The sequence below is a fragment of the Zingiber officinale genome, chromosome 7A, assembly GCF_018446385.1.
Source record: "Zingiber officinale cultivar Zhangliang chromosome 7A, Zo_v1.1, whole genome shotgun sequence".
NCBI lineage: Eukaryota > Viridiplantae > Streptophyta > Magnoliopsida > Zingiberales > Zingiberaceae > Zingiber > Zingiber officinale.
The window spans coordinates 71,025,739-71,048,287 of record NC_055998.1 but is presented as its reverse complement, the minus strand read 5'-3'; the positions used below and the strand labels follow the sequence as shown (position 1 = coordinate 71,048,287).

The window sequence follows — 22,549 nt, the reverse complement described above, 5'->3', positions numbered from 1 at the left end:
ATGGTATTGGTGAGTACAGTGATTATCAATACATAGTGATTAGTCCAGAGACCCACACTATCTTGTCTTTTGGTTGTGGGGGACGAGATGAGGTGCATGCTCGATGCATAGCAGAGTGGATACTTGAGATTGATCAGATGCTCCAGATCATTTAATCTACTACACATGGTATTATGATCGTATATATGATCTCATACCTTATACAGCTACTCGGATTTGATACTTCATCATCATAAACAATTGGCTATCTTTGGTTGAATGTCTTGTTGTATTTTTCTTTGATGATAATATATTTTACCTTCCATTAAAAAAAAACAAAACGTACACCGTCGAAAATGGAGAAATTTAAATAGACTAAAACATGAAAGAAAAAAAATATAGTGTGTTGTTTGAAGAGAGCCTACCCCATATGTTGGAATCATCATCTTACATCGTCGATTTGTTTATTTATTTTATTAAAAAAAATTAATACTTAATAAAACTTATATAGATAATAATAAAAATTGAGCTGGCTACCCTTATGTGTTCCGTCAATACCAGACAGGATCCTCTGGTCCATAAATTATGGACCAGAGGATGATCCATTGATCATGATTGATGGACTATGATGAACCCCATCTGTTTAAGTGATGGAGTCTATTAAAATAGATCAGTCTATAAAATGGACCATCTTCTAATCCTCAAATTGCGGCTAAGAGGATTTGTGCTCTGTCAATACCGCCTATCGAGCACGAGCAAAAATGATGATATATTTTTGAAAAATGAAATAAAATGAGGTGTAATTTTATTTTATTTTGTAAATAGAGCGTTCTTGAGGTTTTTCTTTTACTTTGTTTGTGTTTTCCCAACTTATTGATATTGCAGCAATATGAATCCTTCTAGTAAAACCCAGTTATCCTTTGGGATGATGAGTCCAGTCCTTGTAAAAATTTTCCTTCGGCCTAGTATAAATTAAAAAATTTTCACCAGCATCGGATAAATCAGAAAGTGCTAGTGGAAGGCGGTCAAAAAAAACTTAGTATCTTTTGGTTTCACGTCTCATTTAGAGGAAAATTTTTAACAAATTCGTCATAGCTAGGGATCGAACTGTGGTAATCCTGCTGCTGCACCATAACCCCAGAGGTAAATGATACCCCGCTAGCCCTAGGGTAATCGGCCCAGTCCCACGAAAATTTTCTACCGGTCACCGGGATAAATTAGGAAGCGCTTGCGGCACGTGGCCGAGAAACCTAGCATCTTTTGGTTGTGACCCCATTTGGAGAAAAATTTCTTATAAATTTGTCATAGCTAGAGATTGAATCATAGGTGCCACGTCCTACTAAATTTTTTCACGGCCACCAAAGTAAATCAGGACAGCCCGACCCTACGGAATTTCCCCACCAGCCATCAGGATAAATCAGAAAGCGCTTGCAACGAACAACCAAGAAGCCCAACATCCTTTAGTTGCACGTCTCATTTAAAGAAAAAATTCTTACAAATTCATCATAGCTAGGGCTCGAACCGTAAATATCTGGATGATAATCTGAATATCCTACCGCTTTCCCATAACCCGGGCCAAATAATTTTAGGAAATTCACAATATAACAAATTAAAGGACAGAAAATCATTCTTATTTTAAGTTATTAATTATTTCTGAAAAATTGGCAAGCACCTTCCATCTTATGAGGCTCATTTCATCTGCAACCTCTCTCTGAATCTAAAAGCACAGTAGTAACCTAAAGCTGTCTCCATTGAGGGAAGCAGCTTCCTCCTCTATTATGCATGCATGATCGTCCATGTCTTTAAGATTTAATATCAAAAAAAAAAAATGACAGCAGCACAAGATGTAAAATCTTATATATATCCCATATAGTAAAACTTGACGCGTGGTAACATCTTTGTTATTATAATACAAGTGTAGGGAAGTGTTATATATACAATGCAAAGCTGACGATATGATAGATAAAAATAAATTCCTATGTAATCTCATAGCATACACAGTTACACCGTTGCATTAAGACGTAATATTATAACACATACTCCAAATTAATGTTTGCATGGATACATAACAGAAATTTAAATAATTCATTTAATATCATTAGACATGACAATATCAAATCATAACCAATTATAACATAGATAATCTAACTTCAAAGTAGATATCATAGATGAGCTTCTGGAACTTCAACATGTGATCAGGTTGTAAGGAGATGGCCACCGAGAGGCCACCATCCCCGGCGGCGCTTGGCAGGACGAATGCCAGACCCTCGTAGCCGATGCGGGCCGGACCCATGAAAATTGGTCGGCCCCACCCGAAGTCTATGTCGTAGATTGGCATATGCGTCCAGCTGGTGAGCCCAAGGGTTGGGCATCTGTATGTGCGAGCGCCCCTCACCAATGCCTCCAGATTTGGCTGCATCTCCAGGTAGTCCAATGCCGACTGCAAGTAGTTGGCGTCCATCCTCACCAAACCCTCCTTGATAGTCTTGGCCGCTGGGGAAGGACCACCTTCCGGAGAGGTCACCTCCCCTGCTGCTGCAATGGGCGTGGTTGTGAAGATCGCGTTCCCGAAGTAGCCTTGCGGAAGTGGTGGCTGCACTCTCTGTCGACCGTCAGTGGCAATGTACATCTTGGTCATCTGGTCGGGCGGGAGGTCGCGCGCTATGCACACGCATCGCCATACGTGTGTCGCAAGGAGGACGTACGTGCTGTAGCTGTCACCCGGGGGAGCCTTGGCTTTGAGGAGGTTAAGTTGCTCCCGGGTGAGCTTGAAGATTCGGACAGCTGCGGGGCTTGCGACTTGGGCAGCAGAGGTGTTCATGGAAGGAGGGGGTTGGTATTCGATGTGAGTAAAAGAGGGGTTGGGTGGGTCGCGAGCGCGGAGGAGGGTTCGATCAATGACTGGCTGGACTGCGATGCCGACGCCCCTGGCAACGTCGGTCCAGGAGTTCATCAAGTGAATGGCAGAGGAGCCGTCGACGACGTGATGCTGCGTGCCGACGCCCAAGGCTGCACCACCGCACTTGAAGTGAGTGACCTGTGTGCATGCATGCGTCGATTAGATCAAACCCACTAAATTAAATCCAAAATGATGCCAAAATTAGGATAGTGAAAGAAGAGACATCATAAAACTGCTTAAATTATAACTTCGAAAGTCTAGTGATGTGGCAGGTATAGATAGCTTATATGTGGCGCCATTAGATTGATCAGAAGTCAAGAAGTTAAGTTGAGTTGTCAGTTAAATAAAAAATCAGCTTTAGTTAAGACAGATCCAAGATAGATCAAACTCTCTCACCCCGACCACTCCAGACTCCCTTAGCTAATCAGCTCGACCACATACAGTCGACTCCCTCAATCTCGCTATGCTCGACTCCTTTAGCTCGGCAACACCCGACTTCTTCAGTTCGGCCCTTTCCATATCTCCAGATGTTGTCGATCTCCCCCCCCCCCCCCCCCCCCCTTCTTCCAATTGTAGAGAATGTGCGTACTATGATAAGCAGAGGACATGGAACAACTGAGAGTTTGAATGAGAGGGTATGTGCGCCCACATGGCAGCCCCACAACCTGAACGTGCATAAGGTTTGGGCCTCCTAGGAGAAGGTATAAAAGGAAGTTCAGTTGGCCGGGCGCGAGTATGTGAACATTATGCATTTCAAACTCTTACTTTCGAGAGTTCTCCTCTATTCAACTCATTTCTAACTTAAGTATCGGAGTGACTGTACCAAGATCTGTCTTGGTGACCATTCGAACCTCTTGATGAGTGTTTCAAACACCCCAGGAGCTTGTTTTGTCGCCGGTCTATTAGGAATCCTCCTCACAATAGTTACACTCATGTGACTTATCTATTCGCAATCTCATATAGAAACAAATTGGCGTCATCTGTGGAAAACTTAAATTGATACGTTGACATGATGGACATCAAGAAAACTACTAAGAACCATAACTCCACTAGCGTCAAAGGTCGTGATGATACTATAACCATGACGATGGAAGATTTCAACTGACTAATCGGTCACACAATGCAAGAAATACTGAAGATACACCCTACATTGAATCAGGCACCTGTTGGAGCCCCCTCCTCCTCGACTGAGGTGCCTCCTCCCCCTAGTCTGGTGTCGCCAGTTCCGATTAACACTTCACCTACCTTAGGTCCAGACCCCCAACTTAGGATGATAATTCCACCAGAGGAACACTCGCATGAATCAATGGCTTGATGGGCGCCTCCTTGAAAACATAACAAAGGCAAAGGTTCCTTACTCGTTGAAGATCGGAACTCCCGTGAAACACTTTTTTTCAAGGAATGTCTTAGAAGATGAATTGTCTCATCACTTTCGATCACCTCAGCTCGAAGAGTATACGTGATCATCAAATCCCAAAAACCACCTAGGTTGGTTTTAAAACTCCATTATGTTGTATCAATGCACTGATGGCATCAAGTACAAAGTCTTTCTAGCGACCCTTTCTGGCTTGGCTCAGTGATGGTTCAGCTGACTCCTGCCCTCTTCCATCCTATCTTTTTAAGATTTTAAAGTTGTCTTCCTACATCACTTTGTAGTAGCAAGTGGTACCATAAACTCCCTTCAATCTGTTCACCTTGAAGTAGAAGAATCAAGAAACCTTGAGAGAATATATCTAGCGGTTCAGTCAAATCGCCCTACATGTCCCCTTTACCACCTCGGAGGTGCTGGTGAGCACCTTCTCCCAGGGACTGGTGGAAGGAATTTCTTTCGATCTCTAGTGAAGAAGCGCCCAACATATTTTGATCTTCTCATAGGGCGAGCCAAGAAGTACATTAATATGGAAAAAACTCAATTTGTGGAAGGAAAGAGGTTGGTACAAACACCGGTAGTTGCCTGATCTGAGCACAAGGCTCCCATAGCACCTCTTTGAATCAGGAAGCCACACCTGAGTCACCGGTATGCGCCAGCTCGAATGGTGGAGAAAGTAGTACAGGCTGTGGGCATAGTCCCAACCTCAGCTGTCGAGTCAGGCTGACCACTCCCAGAGAAATCTGGTCATTTCTGCGCCTACCATCGGTCGCATGGGCATTTCACTCATGAATGCCATCAATACGCCAGAGACCTTTGTTGAGCCACCTAGTCTCGACTGCATGACAGAAGATTACCCCAGTACCCTCTCAGCAATCTTCAGTTAAATATACCTGGCCGACAACTCTAACCGCCAGATAGGCCCTCGAACGAACTCGTCATCAAGGAGGTCTCAAGAGATAGCACGACTTCAGCAAGATACCTATCCTGAACTCGCCAGGGAGGGTTCCCCTCGCCGACATACTATCAACATGATCTTAGGAGGTAGTGGTAGAATCTCCTTCCACCTATAACATTATCTTGGGGTGATCCATCTTGAGTTCGTTCCGAACTATGGTGTCCACCTACCATCAAAAGGTCAAGTTCCTAGTGAACGAACTAGTAGGCGAGTTCAAAGAAGATCAAATGGCTACTAGGATGTCGACTACTACACGCGGGAGATTCATCAATACTACTATGGAAATCATGTGGGTGGTCAAACCATCTATGTGAAGATTCTACTGGCAGATTACTTCTGACCAACCCTATAGAATGACACAGCACGACTCATCAACACCTGCATCAAATGACAGAAGAATTAAGGTCACCCTCGACATTTCATAGAATTTCTAAAGGCATCTACTGCCTCTTTCACCTTCGATCAGTGAATAATAGACATTATTGGCCCTTTTCATTATGACCGAACCAAAAAAAAGTTCCTCCTGATGGTGGTCGACTATTTCTCCAAATAGGTGGATGTTGAGCCCTTGGTTCAGATCACAGAAGATGTAGCGCTCAAGTTCCTTTGGAAAACATCATCTATTGGTGTGACCTTCCCTCTAGATTTGTCTCTGACAATGGTTATCAGTTTCAGGGGGGCAAGCTCAAGAAGTGGTGCGAGGTTTTCAACATGCCTTCTCCTCTTTTGCCTTTCGTGAGAGCAATGGGCAAACTTAATTGGTTAATCAGGGGATTGTCTAAGGGCTTAAGGTCAAGCTAGACCGTGTAAGAGGCAATTGGGTTAAAGAGCTAGTTGTTGAGCATCTTCTAGTCCTACCCAACAACTCCTCAGGGGAGCACCGGGTGACACCCATTCATCCGGTCTATGGTGGGGAAGTAGTCATTCCTGTTGAGATCGGCATGGAGTCTGCTCGAGTAAGCACCTAGGACCACAACAATCCTGACAAACAACTACTTGAGCTTGACCTAATAAGTGAAACAAGAGAAAAGACAGTCACTTGGCTCACGACCTACCGATAACGAATGTGTCAGACCTATAACAAAAGGGTCATCTCCTGCACCTTTCAAGTCAATGACTTTATCTATAAGAAATTCAAGCTTGTGGGAGACATGGGTAAGATGAAGCCCCAGTGAGGAGGGCCTTATCGGGTTAGTCACAAGCTGAGTTCGGGAGCTTATGATATGCAAAACTCTAAGGGAAATCAACTAGGACTACCTTGGAACATTGATAACCGATATTTGAACATTTTATTTTATTGTTATAACTCGGTATTTCTATCTTTTTATGTGCCCAATTATATATTTTTTAGTGTGTTTCATGAGAGTGGATATTTGTTATTTTAATTCTTGTACATTTATGTGTATTTTGAATATTATTTGATTATATTGTGTTTTGTAGGAATTGATGGAGAAAATAATTGAGGAGAAGAACTGATGTGTATAAATAGTATGATCGTTTATGCATGTTTTGATGCACATTCACTTACTTTACATGTATATATTCCTTGCATGATCGCCTCTTTTAGCATGTATTCACCATATATACTCTTTTGTTCAGATATCTGCTCTTTGTTTGGTTTTGTGTTGACAGGGATAACTTTTGGAGCGAAAACGGTGATTGTCGAGGCACCAGGACAAAGCAGAGAGCACGACCGTGTGGCCAATCCAGAGAGGGATCAGAGAACGGTCGTGCAACCATGCACGGGCGTGCCCCCATGAGAGTGGCCAAGCAGCACATGGCCGTGCCAAATGGCACGGCCATGCCAACATTCTAGTGGATGGAAAGGTCACGGCCGAGTGAATCCACACGCCTGTGTGACCTCGGCCGAGATGAAGAAGGCCACGGCCGTGCAACCTCGCACAGACGTGTGACTCAACCCGAGAAGGAGCCGTGTGAGGCCGTGTGGATTCCACACGGCCGTGCGACGAAGAACACGGGTCGTGCCACGCCAAAACAGGGTTGTGCTGAATTCTGGGCAGATTGCAGACCGTTCGTAATTTGGCCATTACTTTGCGCTCCATTGGAGTTTCGGGATGTTCTTTATACCGAAACGTAGCTGACTTCAAGATTTACAACTTTTCTTCAGATCAAATAGAGATAAAGAATTGTTTTCCCATGCTAAATGGCATGGCCGTGTCTCCCAACCGCGGGTTCAACTGGACCACCGCCCAGACCGCAGACCAAACTTCGAACCACCATAACTTTTGGCTCGGTTGGAGCCAGGGCTCAATCCAAGTATCAGATTGAAGATAACTTCAAGAGCTACAACTTTGGTTCAGTGGAGATCACGAGAAAACCTGGTTTAATGGGTGAAAAACTCGGTTTATCAGATGCCCCGTAATCCTGGTTTTCCTGGGCGGCTTGGAGGAGGTATAAAAGTGTCAAGAACCCTATTCTTTGGGGATCTTTGATTTGGGACTTCGTCCCTCCCCTCGGGGAAAGCTGTCGATCTTCATCCACCGCCGTCTCTTCACGATCCGTCCATCTCTGGAGCAAAGAAGCATCCCCAAGACATCGGAATCATCAAGCATCTCTTCTTCCTTTCCTTCTAGGGTTGTAAGTATGTTTTTCTTTATATTCTGGGGTTGTTCTTCCCCCATAATTGAATAGACATCCTCTTCTAGAATTAGGAAGTATTTGTAATACGATGGAGATGTAGAACTATGTTGATTCGCCTTATTTCTATTCAATGAATTGTTTATGCCTTGTTCATACTTGATGAAGTTGTGTGTGTGACGTAGTTATGTTTCTTGCACGCTTTGTTGATTAATGTGGAGGATTGTTGATCACGCAAGGGGATGCCCTAGAGCGTATTGACCAAGGTACCCTCGTGACAGGGGTAACCCTTTCCGGACGTCTAAGACGTTCCCTTAAAAGGAGAAATAATCCCATAGAAATTGTTGCTCTCGTAGAGAGAGTGCTCTAGATCGTACACCCGAGGGACCCTAGTGACAAGGGTAACCCGTTCACGGACGTCTAGGACATTCTCTTGAAAGGAGAGACAATTCCTCCATAAGGAAGTAGGAATCCGTACCATCTACCTTTATCCTTATTGCTATTTACTAGACACGAATTCCTGTGATCTACCGAGGCGCCCTAGTGACAGGGGTTAACCGTTACAGGATTTCACAGGGATCGTCTCTATTCGATACTTAGGGATATTGATCAATCTAACTTCCTACAAGAGCATGGATATAGAGGGTAGAAACTAAGTAATCTATGTAGTATCTCCTAGCACTACAATGAAACCGAAATCCTAGAATCCATCTCCCGAAGCTCATTCCCTCCAAGATCTCTTCTCTCTCTCTCAACCTTCTTTCTCTCTTCAATCACCCTTGTTAGTTTGCAAGCGCCAAAGCTAATTTTCGACCGTCTAGATAACCTACTTGTGACATCTCTAGTGCTTAATCAACAGTCTCTGTGGATTCGATATTTTTATTACTGACGACGAAACCGTACACTTACGGTTGCGTAATAAGAACACCGGTTTGGACCAAGCGATTATTTGGTTCACTTGCCAAAGGTTTAGAGGAGACAAAGGAGCTCAAATCTAAAGCCTCATCCAAAACCCAATTTCAATAGCTCAAATCCAAAGTTTCAAATGAGAAAAAACCTTAAAATCTCTTCCTTGGTCCGGTTCAATTTCTAGTTTGGTTCAATTGGGCCCGATTCAAGTGGAAACTTAAAAGGGAAAATTCTAGGTTTGGTACAGTGGCTCGACCATTTCTCATTCACTTTAGGGTGCATTTGGTTGGGGGTTATCCTTGATAACCTTAGTTATCCATCCAAGGTTATCAACAAAAACTCTGTTTTGTTTAGATAATCGATGATTCTCGAGTAATGTTCCACGCCCGACACGTCAGCAAAAGGGGCATGCAATCCGAAATCGAAAAACTTAGAAAAACTGAGGTTTTCTTGATTCTGGAGTTAACAAAAATTTTTTATCCAAAATACCCTTGAATAAGAGAAAAATGTGATAAAAAAGAAAAATATAAAAAAATATATAAAAAATAAAATAAAAAATTTTAAAAAAATAAAAATGTAAAAAGAAAATGTAAAAAACATTAAAAAAAATTTAAAAATTAGGAAAACATTAAAAAAATTAAAAAATAATAAAAAAAGGGAAAAAGATAAAAACATAAAAATAAAAATAGAAAAAATATAAAAATTTTTAAAATTTAAAAAAAAATTAAGAAACGTAAAAAATAATAAAAAATGTAAATTTTTTTTTAAAAATAAAAAAAAAAGCATTAAAAAAAATTAAAAAAGCATTAAAAATGTAAAAAAATATATAAAAATTTTTTAAAAAAAAATAAAAAATAAAAAATGGGGAAAACAGAAATAAAAAAAAATAAAAAACACATAAAAATAAAGAAAAACGTGAAAAATAAAAAATAAAAAAACATAGAGTTTAGAAGATATATATGGTAGGTTTTGTAACTAAGGGTAATATAGTAAAATATTAAATTAGGTTATTCATTAAAACCTTCAAACAAATAAGTTTTTGTTGCATTACCTAGGTTGAACCAAACAATATTTGGTTATGTTTTATTCCACATAACCAAGGTTATACGTGATTACTTGAACCAAACGCACCCTTAATGTTTCCCTTTCCTCACGTTTTCTCCCCCAACGCACCCAATTCCTCTTCTTCCCAATCTTCTTCAAGCAGTGACGAATGACAGCGGTGCTGGCGGCTGCAAGCGACGATGACGACATCCCCTGATCAAGCTCAACTCTCCGAAGAGTTTTTCGGTGTTTCCCCTTCTCCCATGGCTTCTTTGCTCACCTGAAACTCCTGGACTTGGCTGATCACCGTCTTGGAGTCAACCATCTCGTAGTCCAGGAATCGACCCACGATGAACTTCTTTGCCCCTGCATCTTCCGTCTTGTATTTCTTGTCCAGGGACTCCCACAACTCCTTAGTCATTCTCTTCATGTTATACACAGCGTACAACGAGTCGGTAAGGCAGTTAAGGATATAGTTTCGACAAAGGAACTCAGAATGAGTCCATGCCTCCACTGTACTGATGGTTTGCGCATCAGCATCCTCAGTGCGCTTGGGAGGGTCCTCGGTCAAGAACCGAGCCAGATTGAGCGTGGTCAGGTATAAGAGCATCTTTTGCTGCCATCTCTTAAAGTTCAGTCCACTGAACTTCTTTGGCTTTTCCCCATAACTGATTGGCACAGTTCCAATCGGGGCGGAGGGGACCTGCACGTGTTGAGTCTGTTACACCTTAACATTTCGTTTCGTGGCCATCTCAACAGAATCGAATCTGTTTCAAGATTGTTGGACAGAAACAATCTGTAGCTGGAGATTTATAGGAAATTAGCTGAATCTAAATACTCGAATTAAATTCAACTCACAGTTAAGATAACCTGAATAGATAATCTCAGGCTAGCAGCAGGGCTGGTTTTTTTACCTCAGAGTCTGAGCAATCAAAGCTCCCCGAGCAGACTGAAGGATAGACAGACCGAGCAGGAGACTGATCGGGCGGATCAGAAGGGCGAGTGGCCGACCCGGCAGATGAAGAGTCCAACCGAGCGAACAAACAGAGCAGCGGACCGAGGCCTGCGAACGACGCAGTTACCTTGAAACAGATTCGTCCCACCTCCGGCTGTGCTTCGAGGTTTCATCGGATCGTCTATTTTCCAGGATACAACGGCAAAACCACGAACGCAACCAAGCACTGGTTGTTCGTGGCGAACTGAGAATGCACCTGAGTGCTATCACAAGTAGTTTAACCGAGCGGATGCACGACTGAGAGAAAATAATCGGGGGACGAAGGTGGAGGAATTCTCTTGCTTTTGCTTTGCTTTCGCTTCCGCTTGTTCTCTTTCACTTTGCTCAAGATCCAGCCTCCTTATATAAGAGCTCTCATCTTGCCTGTAATAAATGATCAAATTATGACCATTTAATGCTGAGTTTAATTTCGTCATTAATGGATTTAATGTCTTCATTAATGTCGAGATGTTACAGAATCAATATTAATGAGTTTTAATATCGTCATTAATACTGAGACGTTACGAAATCACCATTAATGAGTTTAATGTCGCCATTAATGTCGAGACGTTACGGAATCACCATTAATTTCACATTAATGTTTCCGTTACACCCTTGAGCATGTAGCAAAAAGTGATTCAAGTGGCAATATGTTAGTTCATTCTTTTGGGTAAATTTTACCTCAACCGGTCTGACATTCGACATGCGCAAGTCGTGCTCGCACACGAGTCAACTTTGGTTCAGTACAATCCGAGCCCTGGATTTGCACTCACCCCTATGTACTCACGCGTAAGAGAGTCTCTCCCCATGCATATGTTTACAATGTTAATGCATGTGTCATAATTTAAACCAACAATAAAGCTAAGAGACTTCTAATGTGGGAGTAAACCCATGCACAATAGAGTCTTTTCGTTTCCACCTCTTTATTCCATTCACATTTCCAATGGGATATTCCTTAAGAACATTTTAAATTAATTATAATTTGTAATTGTATGTTACCCTTTATCGGCTTATTAGAACTTGCTAGTTAATTAATTATGAATATAATTAAATTTCTAATTTAATAATTTAATGAAAGACCCATTAATTAAATTGTTTGATCGCCAAATCATTGTTAATTATGCAAAGTTAATTATTTAAAATATTATTTTAAAAATAATTGGAATAATTTATATTTTTCACGGTTAAAATGCTTTTGCATCCAGTGACCAAAAATATTTTCGGCTCTAAAGCACTCTGATTACGTCAACTAATAAATCCAGGTAAGATTTACGCTTTTTTTTTTCTTTTTTTTTTTAGTCTCAAGTTGCCGTAGACTGAAAGCGGTAATTACCTGGAGGAGTAAAAGCGGGAAAGCGGAGATGCCGTTGGTGTAGTCTGCATTTGGTTTTGGGATCAGCTGCTCCAGCTCGCTGGTGGGTGCGAAGTCGCCGAAGTCGTCCACCGTCGTCTCCGCATCCGCCTCCACAAACAGTACCCCTTCACCGTTGCAATCAATCGCGATCCGACCGTCCTGGCCGCGAGTCAAACGCCCGGCCATGGGATAGAAGGGCACCAGCACCTGGGACAGCGCGTCGCGCAGCACCGCCGCGTCAAAGAAGTTGGCCGACCCATCCGGACGGTAAAAGAAGACGAACAGCGTGTGGTGATGCGGCGTCACCAGATCCAGGTTGGAGAGCCACAGCCGTCTCTTCGGGGTCACTTCCGCCGGCTGCACAATCGTCGACCGCAGCACGTTGATCACAACCATAGCTCCCTAATGACAGCGTTCGTGCAGTGGTTCAGTCGTCACCACTAAAAACAAATAAACGCGCTGGCATGTACTAGTTCGTTGCTAATTGTTTTTAAACATGACCTAATAATACTATTTAACTTGAAAATTCCAAATTACGTTAACTTGAAATCTACCGGAAAACAGAAACATTTACTCCCAAAGCCAAACGCTATGTAAGCAACAGGAGGTAGAACTCCGTAGAGGCAAACATTATATCACTTTTCCATAAATTAAGCAGGAATCTACAAATTGAAGGATAAAAGGCTAAGAAAGAGCGGTACCCCTCCAAAGCACGAACTGGTTACAAGAGCTCGATCGGCGAAGCGACCGGGGCTTCAGTGAGCGTTATATAGTAGCCAAAAGTACATATGATTAAAACTTTAAAGTGAGCCGTGGCAACAGGTGCGGTTGGTGGAAGCGGCCAATCCACCTTGCATCGCCACGCTAGACGCCACCTGAATCAGCATACATGCATTTTGCCAATTCCTCCTCATGAGTCAAACCTGCAGGATTGATATAGAGGGAAAGGAAAGGGTGAAAAAAAGATAAGTCATCGAAAAATGGAGAAAAAAACAAATCCGTCGGTATGCAAAGGTGGATTAAGAAATATACTATTATATTATAATAAGATTGTGATAATTAATTATGATTTTTTTTTATTTATCATTCTTTTTATATTATAGTTTGAATTAGTACGGATGATCAGAGATCGTCAACAGTGGATAAATGACCAAGCTATCAAATGCTAAGCTGGGATGACTTTCGACCATCCTTTCCGATCCAAACTATAATATGTGGGATAATGAACTTAGGAAATAATCACAGTTAATTATAATTAGATCGTGATTATGATTCAATTGTAATTATAAGTGATTTATTTCTTGCTAATTTTTTTTTTTATATAGATGGATCAAACTTTGAAAAAACAAAATAGAGAGAAAAAAAAGGAAAATGACATTGATAAAAGATGCAAGAGAAATTCATAGCCGATTCTCTCACGAACTTAGCTGAGTTGATAAATGATAAGTTGATTGTTATATGAGATCTTAGGATTGAATCTCGGAACTGATGGGATGTAAATTCCTACAACATATGTAAATTTATCTCATCTATCATTTATCTTTTCAGTCATTATGATTTATTTATTTGTATTGAATTTATCCGGATAAATTGATGAAAATATTTGAGATGAATGTATTAATGTTTTGCCACACGAGCTAAAGTAAAGAGGGGAAGGGACGCGATTTTGCCACACGAGCTAAACTAAAGGAGGGGAAGGGACACGGATTAAGGAAGGGAGAGGAATTCACGAATTAAATCAGCACGTCCTATCTTATGCCTTTTGTTTTTTCTGCACGTGGTTTGTCTTCCCGCGTAAGACACGGGCAGAAGCAGATAACACGTGACATGTCCTATCTTTTTCCAGCAAAGAGTATCCTATTCACATGTCTACAACAAAACGGCATCCGAGCGTCCAACTCGACATAGGAAGGAGATCTGCTTTTCCCACATCCTCTTCCCAGCCTTCATTTCTAAAATTACATTTATACCCTTTGTCATTTTTTTTAGTAAAAAAGTTGGTGGGGCCGGCCAAATTTTTTTTTTTAATTTTTATTGATTTTGTTTTTTTAAATCAAAACTAATAAAAAAAATTTTGGTGCGGGCGAAAATTTATTTTAGTTTTGTTTATTTTTTTTATTAATTTTGTTTTAAAAAAACAAACAAAACTAATAAAAAATTATTGGGGCTGGTAAAAAAAATTGTATATTGGGGTGCGAAAATAAAAAGATATTTGATTTTTTATCAAAAAAAAAATAAAGCCAATTAAAAAAATAATATTGTTAACATAAAAAGTTTATTTTAGTTTTATTTATTTTTTATTAGTTTTGTTTTTTTAACCAAAAAAACAAAAATAATAAAAATAATATTGGGGCCGGTCAAAAGAAATTGTATATTGGGGTGCGAAAATAAAAAAAATGTTTGCTTTTTTATTGTTATAAAAAAAAAATAAAACCAATTTAAAAAATAACAAACAACAAATAAAGCATAAAAGGATATAACTATAAATATCATTAAATTTATGGTGGGGCCAGGGAAGTGAATGTGTTAGAGGGGTGGGAGAAGCAATTCACCATAGGAAGAGAACTCTAATTCTATTTTTTAAAAAAATTAAAATGATTTTTTAAAAGATATTTGTATAAAAAATAAAATTGAAATGGCTAGCAAATTAGCCATAGTTCATCAATAAAATTTTAGGATGTGTTTAATTTACATGTGTTTTTATTTTTTATTTTTTAAAAAATATGTATTTTCTAAAAAATAAAAAATAAAATTTAGACATTTTTGATTTTTTAAAAAATAATATCTATTTTTTTTAGAAACCAGAAATAAAAAATACAAATCAAACACTATTTTCCAGAAACACGCGTTTTCTAAAAAATAAAAAAAATGTACAAACTAAACGCACTCTTAATTTTTTAATATAAAAAATTTATAAACTACGTTGCAATGTTATGGGCGGACCTAGATATCATGTGATAGTAAAAGTCAACATGAAGTAGCGGTCAAAGTCAAGAAGATGTGACAACCAATGAGTCACTCTCAACAGAACTTTACTCCCCATCTAGCGTTAAGACCTTCAATATGAGAACAACCGGTCTAAAAGGCCAGTTGGACCCAAGGGACCTAGTGCTTCATTTCTATGAGAAGACACCTATTATATACCTGATCAACCAATAGTCGATCGAGTGTAAGAGATAGTCAGCTTACTATGAATCTGGTTGGTAACAAAGTCAGCCAAGTTTACACAACTCAACACAACCATTTCTTATATGTATAGAAGATAAATGCACAAGATAATTCTCATTATAGACTCGGTCGGATTTCTAGATTTCAGGTTATTTTCTCAGAGGCGAACCTCCCAACGTATGGACGATCGGGTCTCTCGGGACTAGGCTCCCCATTCTTCAGGCAAGTATCCCAGCATATGACCAGTCAGTCATAGAATCGACTGGACTTAGGGGACTTAGTTCTATATTGCTTCAATATCAAAGCTCCAACATTACATAATATATAACTAAGTAGCCAATAGGCCTAGCGGCCCTACTATACTGGGTACTCTATTTATGTAAAACTTTGCCAATATACAACCAGTCAGCTAAATATCCGGTCGAGATATTTTCAGGAGACGACATTTTCAGAGAATTACAACAACTTGTCAGAGAGTAATAACTATTTGTCAAAGATATTTGTCTATTATAATAGATGCAGTCAATGGAATCTTCTTCGAAGGTGATTATACATCTTCCATCAATTGACGGAATATTCTCTTAACCGTCTCAATAATAGTGTAAGTTACAAAAGAGGTGCACATGTGTAACAGAAGATTCCTTAGACGGTGACTGTACATCTCACAGGTTGTATGCCTTAATTTACTTGACAAATACTAACATTCGACATTTTCTATCACATCATGATTATGGAGGTTACGAGGGATGATATATAAAGGGGGCTTCTTTTCGTTGATTAAGTACGCTTGACAGATTATTACGCATCATTCTTTACTACGCTCACTCATTTTCTACTGTAGTTCTTCTCTATTTTCCGCTCAGTCATCTACTGATAAATCCTCATGTTGATGTAGTGTTTAGACTTCAACTTACAAATTTTAATTCTTTTAATGGACTAAATCATGGGTATTAATATGTTTTACAAGTGAGACTTAATTTTTGGACTAGAATTGAATTCTTTCTATATTTATGGATTTATATTAAATTGGTACTGATACGGTTAGCATTGGAGGGGCCCAAGAGGAAAGGGTGAGAAAGGTCACGACCATATAGTGGTCAACAGTCAAGAGGAAGTGGCGGTCAATAGTCAAGCTGACTAGGCAGTCAAAAGGTTAGCCTATGGAACAGGCAGGGGTTAAGCAGACTGGTTGTTCAAGCAGGCGAGGCCGTGGGAAAACAAAGGAAGTCGGCGAGCGGAACCTGGGATACAGGCCGGGATCGCCAAAGCCAGGCAGAGGCAGCGCAAGCTGCAGGCCTATGGTCGAGGGACAGGAAACAAATCAAAGGTCGGAAGCGGCAGGGCTGCGCAGAGACAGCTCGGTCAGAAGCGGCAGGGCTGTGCAGAGACGGCTCGGTCTGCAGGTCTACGACTCGAAGGCCCGGAAGTGCAAGCCACAAATCAAAGGTCGGAAGCGGCAGGGCTGTGTAGAGATGGCTCGGTATGCAGGTCTGCGACTCAAAGATCCGGAAGTACAAGTCACCAGTCACAGGTCGGAAGCGATAGGGCTGTGTGAAGACAGCCCGATCTACGGGCTTACAGTCGAGGGTCGGCAAATACAGGGTACAGAATACAGACCGTGATCGATAGGGCTGTTCAGGGTTAGCCCGACTAACAAGTAACGCATAGAGGCGAGAGCTAGTCGAGGGGTGTGAGGTAGATGCAGACCGCGATAAATAGGACGAGCTAAGCGGTGCAGGAGTCGGAGGATCACAACTGTTCGTCAAGAGTAATCATTGCATACCAGGGAGATGTGCGGAGGCAGAGGTTCCTAAGCGAGAGGATGCTCTCATAACCAATGGCAGCCTGACAGATGTCCTTCACTACGAGACAAAACCCCTGTGTAAAAGCGAAGGTTCCTAAACAAGAAGATGCCTTCAGGACCAATAGCAGCACGACAGGTGTCGGGGATATACGATAAAGCCCAGCGTCTAACGTTTTCTGACAGGATGGCAGGTTCTGGAAGCAAGGCGGGTGCATAAAAAGGAGGAGATTCCTCGTACGCGGGTACGCGCACTCTCGTCATTTTTTCCTTTCACAACTTTTCATTTTTCGACTCTCTCTGTTTCTTCTGGGGAAAAAGGGACCTGACTTGAGCGTCGGAGGGCATGATTCGGAGACTTTTTCCCTGGTTTCTGGTCTCTAACGTGAGAAGGGGGGATTGTCTGAGTGTGCGCAGGGTCCTGCAGCAGCGTCAGCCGCCCGTGGGATCCGAATCGCCCACGACTTTCCGTCAACAACCAGGCCACCGCGACCAGCCTCCGTCCGACTCAGCCTTCGGACGGGATCAAATTTGGCGTTGTCTGTGGGAAACACAATAGCCTGATTCGAAGCGTAAAGATGAAGGACTCTGGCCGAAGTTCCAGCAGAAGGATTAATGTCACCATGACTGCGGGGGAGTACGAGCTCTTCAAGGAGGTCAGGAAGCAAGACGCCTCTGAAAAACAAGGAACGGTTTCACGACCTCGCTTGACGCCCGAAGCGTCTAAAGAACCAGCTCCTGCCTCTGACAGGGGCTCAAAGAGAAAGCAGCAGGAAGAACTCCCTCGTACTTCATTCCGAGAGCCTCGCCGCAACTATCATCAGCCTGGACCTCGCGAGCATAGTCCGAAGAAAGAAGAGCCACAGGCGTCGGTGGCAAAGAGCTCTCTACATCCACCCCGGATGCAGGGAAGGGAAAAGCTATAGCCTCTGCCAGAGATCTGCCTGAAGATCCGGACGACAAGGTACCTTTCTCGGCTCAGATCCTGAGGGAAAGCCTGCCTAGGGGTTACCGAGCCCCGAACATTGGAGAATATGATGGGAGCAAGGACCCGGAAGAGCACCTGTGGAAGTTCAAGAACGCGGCTATCTTGTATCAATACAGCGATGCTGTCAAATGCTGAGTATTCCTACACACCCTGTCCGGGTCGGCGCAGAAGTGGTTCGATGGGTTGCCCCCAGAGTCCATCAATCGCTTCATGGATTTCAAAACGGTCTTCCTACGTCGTTTCGCCAGTAGCCGCAAGTATCAAAAAACCGACCACTGTCTTTTTGCTCTCAAGCAGGATTCGACCGAGCCCTTGCGAAGCTACATCAACCAGTTCAGTCAGGTGGCCAATGACGTCCCCTCCGCCACCTCAGAAATATTGATGAGTGCATTCTCCCACGGATTGCGAGAAGGGGAGTGTTGGTTGCTACTCGGAAAACCTAGAGGTTCCACTGTACAAAAATTTTGTACAAAGGTCTGAACCTTTTCCTAGCTACCATGTGTTCTTTTAAATTAAATTTTGGATCGCCTGCGGAACTTAACACGTTTGATCCAAAACTTAATCTATTCGTTCTTTTAGGTTTTGACTTGGGTCTCCTGCGGAACTTAACACGTTCGACCCAAATCACCTTAAGTTATTAATTCCATTAAATATTAATTTCCATAATTGGTTCCCAGTACTGACGTGGCGAGACACATGGCCTTCTTGGATATGGGAGCAACCACCACCGACTAGACAAAACCTTTTATGGAAAGCTAATATTTAATTTCCTAAAATAACTTTAGGTTAACCGAAAAGAACAATCAAATCACAAGGAAAAGAAAAACAAAAGAACACTATATCGAAAACAAATTCGAAACTCTAAAATCGTATGCCTCTTGTATTTGGTATTATTTCCAAAAATAACTAGTATGATGCGGAAAGAAAAATTACTAGTTATACCTTTTAGAAAGACCTCTTGATCTTCTACCGTATTCCTCTTCTAACTTCGGACGTTGTGTGGGCAACGATCTTCCGAGATGAGAACCACCAAGCACCTTCTTCTTCCTTACAAGTTTCGGCCATCAAAACTTCTCCTAGGATGAAGAGGTTCGGCCACCACTACCATGCTCCAAGGGATGCTAGAAAAGAGGCTTCTTTTCTCTCCTTCTTCTCCTTCTTAGATCCGGCCACCAAAGCTATCTCCACCATGAGAAGGTTTCGGCCACACAAAGGAGAGGAGAGGAAAGAAAGGGCCGGCCACACCCAAGGAGAAAAGAGAGGAAAAATAGAATAGAGTCGTTCACCTTGAAGCCTCCTCTACCCCCTCTTTTATAATCCTTGGTCTTGGCAAATAAGAAAAATTTAATAAAAACTTTCTTAATTCTTTTGCCATTGAAAAGGAAAATTTATTTAATTAAAATAATTTTCTCTTTTCAAATTATAATGGTGACCACTCTTCACCCCAAAACAAGGAGAGTTTTAATTAAAACAAAATTAAAACTTCCTAATTTGTTTTAGAAATTTATAAAAATTTCTCCAATAATTTTAATCCTTCATGATTGGTTAATAAAAGAAATTTTATAAATTAAAATCTTTCTTTTAAACATGTGGATAATTTCCAAAAGAAAAGTTATCTCTAAAATTAAAATTTCCTTTCAATCTACAAATAAGGAAAGATATTAAATCTTTTCTTAATCTTTTGTAGAAACTAATAAAAGAGAATTTTTAATTTTTAAACTTTCTTTTAAATCATGAATATAATTAAAAGGAAAGTTTTTACCAAAATTAAAATCAACCTTTTAATCTACAAATAAGGAAAGAGATTTTAACTCTTCTCTTAATCTTTTGTAGAATCTTATAAAAGGAAGGATTTAAATTTTTAAACTCTCTTTTAAATTATATTATCCACATAAGAAAAATTTTAAAATTTAAAATTCCTTTTTATTTAATAGGGCAGGCCACATGAATTCACCCATGAACATACCCATGGCCGACCCTAGCTTGGTCTCCAAGCTAGCTTGGCCGGCCCCTATAGGATGGGTAAGAAGGTGGGTATAGGTGGGTATAGTACTCTATAATTAAGAGGCTACGATAGGGACCGAGAGGAGGAATTGGTTTTGGTCTCCCGATAAAATTAAGCATCCCGTGCTCGCCCCGAACACACAACTTAATTTTATCAATAATAATTCATTCCACTAGAGAACTATTATTGAACTACCGCACCAATCCCAAATTACATTTTGGGCTCCTTCTTATCATGAGTGTGTTAGTCTCCCTGTGTTTAAGATAACAAATGTCCACTAATTAAGTAAGTTACTGACAACTTGCTTAATTAATATCTAGCTCCAAGAGTAGTACCACTCAACTTCATCGTCATGTCGGACTAAGTCCACCTGCAGGGTTTAACATGACAATCCTTATGAGCTTCTCTTGGGGACATTCTCAACCTAGATCACTAGGACACAGTTTCCTTCTATAATCAACAACACACACTATAAGTGATATCATTTCCCAACTTATCGGGCTTATTGATTTATCAAACTAAATCTCACCCATTGATAAATTAAAGAAATAAATATCAAATATATGTGCTTGTTATTATATTAGGATTAAGAGCACACGCTTCCATAATAACTGAGGTCTTTGTTCCTTTATTAAGTCAGTATAAAAGGAACGACCTCAAATGGTCCTACTCAATACACTTTAAGTGTACTAGTGTAATTATATAGTTAAGATAAACTAATACCTAATTACACTACGACCTTCCTATGGTTTGTTCCTTTCCATCTTGGTCGTGAGCTACTGTTTATAATTTATAAGGTACTGATAACATGATCTTCTGTGTGTGACACCACACACCATGTTATCTACAATATAAATTAATTGAACAACTACATTTATCATAAATGTAGTCATTTGACCAATGTGATTTTTATTTCTAGATAAATGTTTATACCAAAAGCTAGGCTTTTAGTATACACTCTAACAATCTCCCACTTATACTAAAAGACTAAGCTGCCATATCTGCTGCCATACATCTGATTCCCATCCCTTTAACATGCCCATCAAAAGCTCTTGCCTTAAGGACCTTAGTGAAAGGATCTATAGGTCATCACCTGATGCAATCTAGGCGGCAACAACTTCTCCTCGTTTATACGATTCCTCGTATTGGGTGGTACTTGCACTCTATTGTGTTTACTTGCCTTATAGACTTATGGTTTCTTCTAGTTTGCTACTGCACCAACATTATTACAATAAATTGTAATAATTTTTGGACAAACCAGAAATCATACCTAAGTCTATCTTGAGGTTATTGAGTCATTCAGCTTTTATGGCTACCTCAGAGGCTTGCCATATACTAAGCTTCTATGGTGGAGTCCAGAAAAACACTTATGCTTATCACTCTTCCATAGTTATGACTTTACCTCTCTAAAGTAAACACAAAACCCCGAGGTTGACTTATTATTGTCCCTATCTGATTGGAAGTCAAAATCCATGCAACCCTCAAGGACTAAATTAACTGCCTTGTAAGCTAGCATATAATCTCTAGTGCCTCTAAGGTACTACAATATATGCTTTACTGCAGTCCACTGTCCTTGTCCAGGGTTACTTTGATATCTGCTAACTATGCCCTTGGCAATTCGATCTCGTGCATAGCATACATTAGGCTTCCAACAGCCGTAGCATAAAGAACTGCCTTTATTTCCTTTATCTCCTTTGATGTCTACAGAGACATATCTTTAGATAAAGTTACTCCATCCTGAAAAGGTAAGAAACCTTTCTTGGAGTTTTGTATGCTTAAAACGAGCAAGGATTTTTCCGATGTATGAAGCTTGGGATAAGTAAAATATTCTTTTCTTGCGATCCCTTATTACTTTGATCTCAAGAATATATACATGCTCCCAAGTCCTTTATATCGAATTGTTTGGACAACCATACCCTTACTTCTGACAACATTTTGATATTGTTTCCAACTACCAAAAATGTTATCTAAGTATAGTACAAGAAATACCACCACGTTTCCATCGCATCTTTTGTATACACAAGACTTATCCGGTTACTAAATCCATAGATATGGATTACTTTGATAAACCGGATGTTCCAAGACCTTGAAGCTTTGCCTCAGTCCATAGATTGATTGAGCTTGCACACAAGATGCTCTTAGCCCTTTGCAATGAACCCTTCTAGTTGCTTTATATGGATGTTTTCTTCAAGACTTCCATTAAGGAATGCTGTCTTGACATACACTTGCCAAATAGATAAAAGAATCCGGATAGACTTAAGCATGTCTACCAGTGAAAAAGTTTCCTTTTTCATCTAGCCTTGCTTTGAAAGTTTCTACCTTCCTGTCTATCCCTCTTTTCCTAATATAGACCTTTTTACACCCAAAGGCTTTTATACCATTTGGTGGTTCTATAAGCTTCCAGATTTTATTAGAATACATATATTCTAATTCTGTTATTCATTACTCTTTGCCAAGATATTACATCTTTATCTTGGAGTGTT

At 40.5% G+C, this 22,549-nt stretch overlaps 1 protein-coding gene across 1 annotated transcript; it reads right to left on the bottom strand.

Annotated features, from left to right (window-relative positions):
- Window positions 1-1,973: 1,973 nt before the first annotated feature.
- LOC122001509 (hydroxycinnamoyltransferase-like) lies at window positions 1,974-12,981 on the bottom strand. The gene is made up of 3 exons (XM_042556282.1): window positions 12,806-12,981; window positions 12,084-12,506; window positions 1,974-3,016 (listed from the first exon to the last, which is right to left on the bottom strand). The coding sequence occupies exons 2-3, from the start codon at window positions 12,498-12,500 to the stop codon at window positions 2,108-2,110; spliced, it is 1,326 nt and encodes a 441-aa protein (XP_042412216.1). The 5' UTR covers window positions 12,501-12,506; window positions 12,806-12,981; the 3' UTR covers window positions 1,974-2,107.
- Window positions 12,982-22,549: the final 9,568 nt, after the last annotated feature.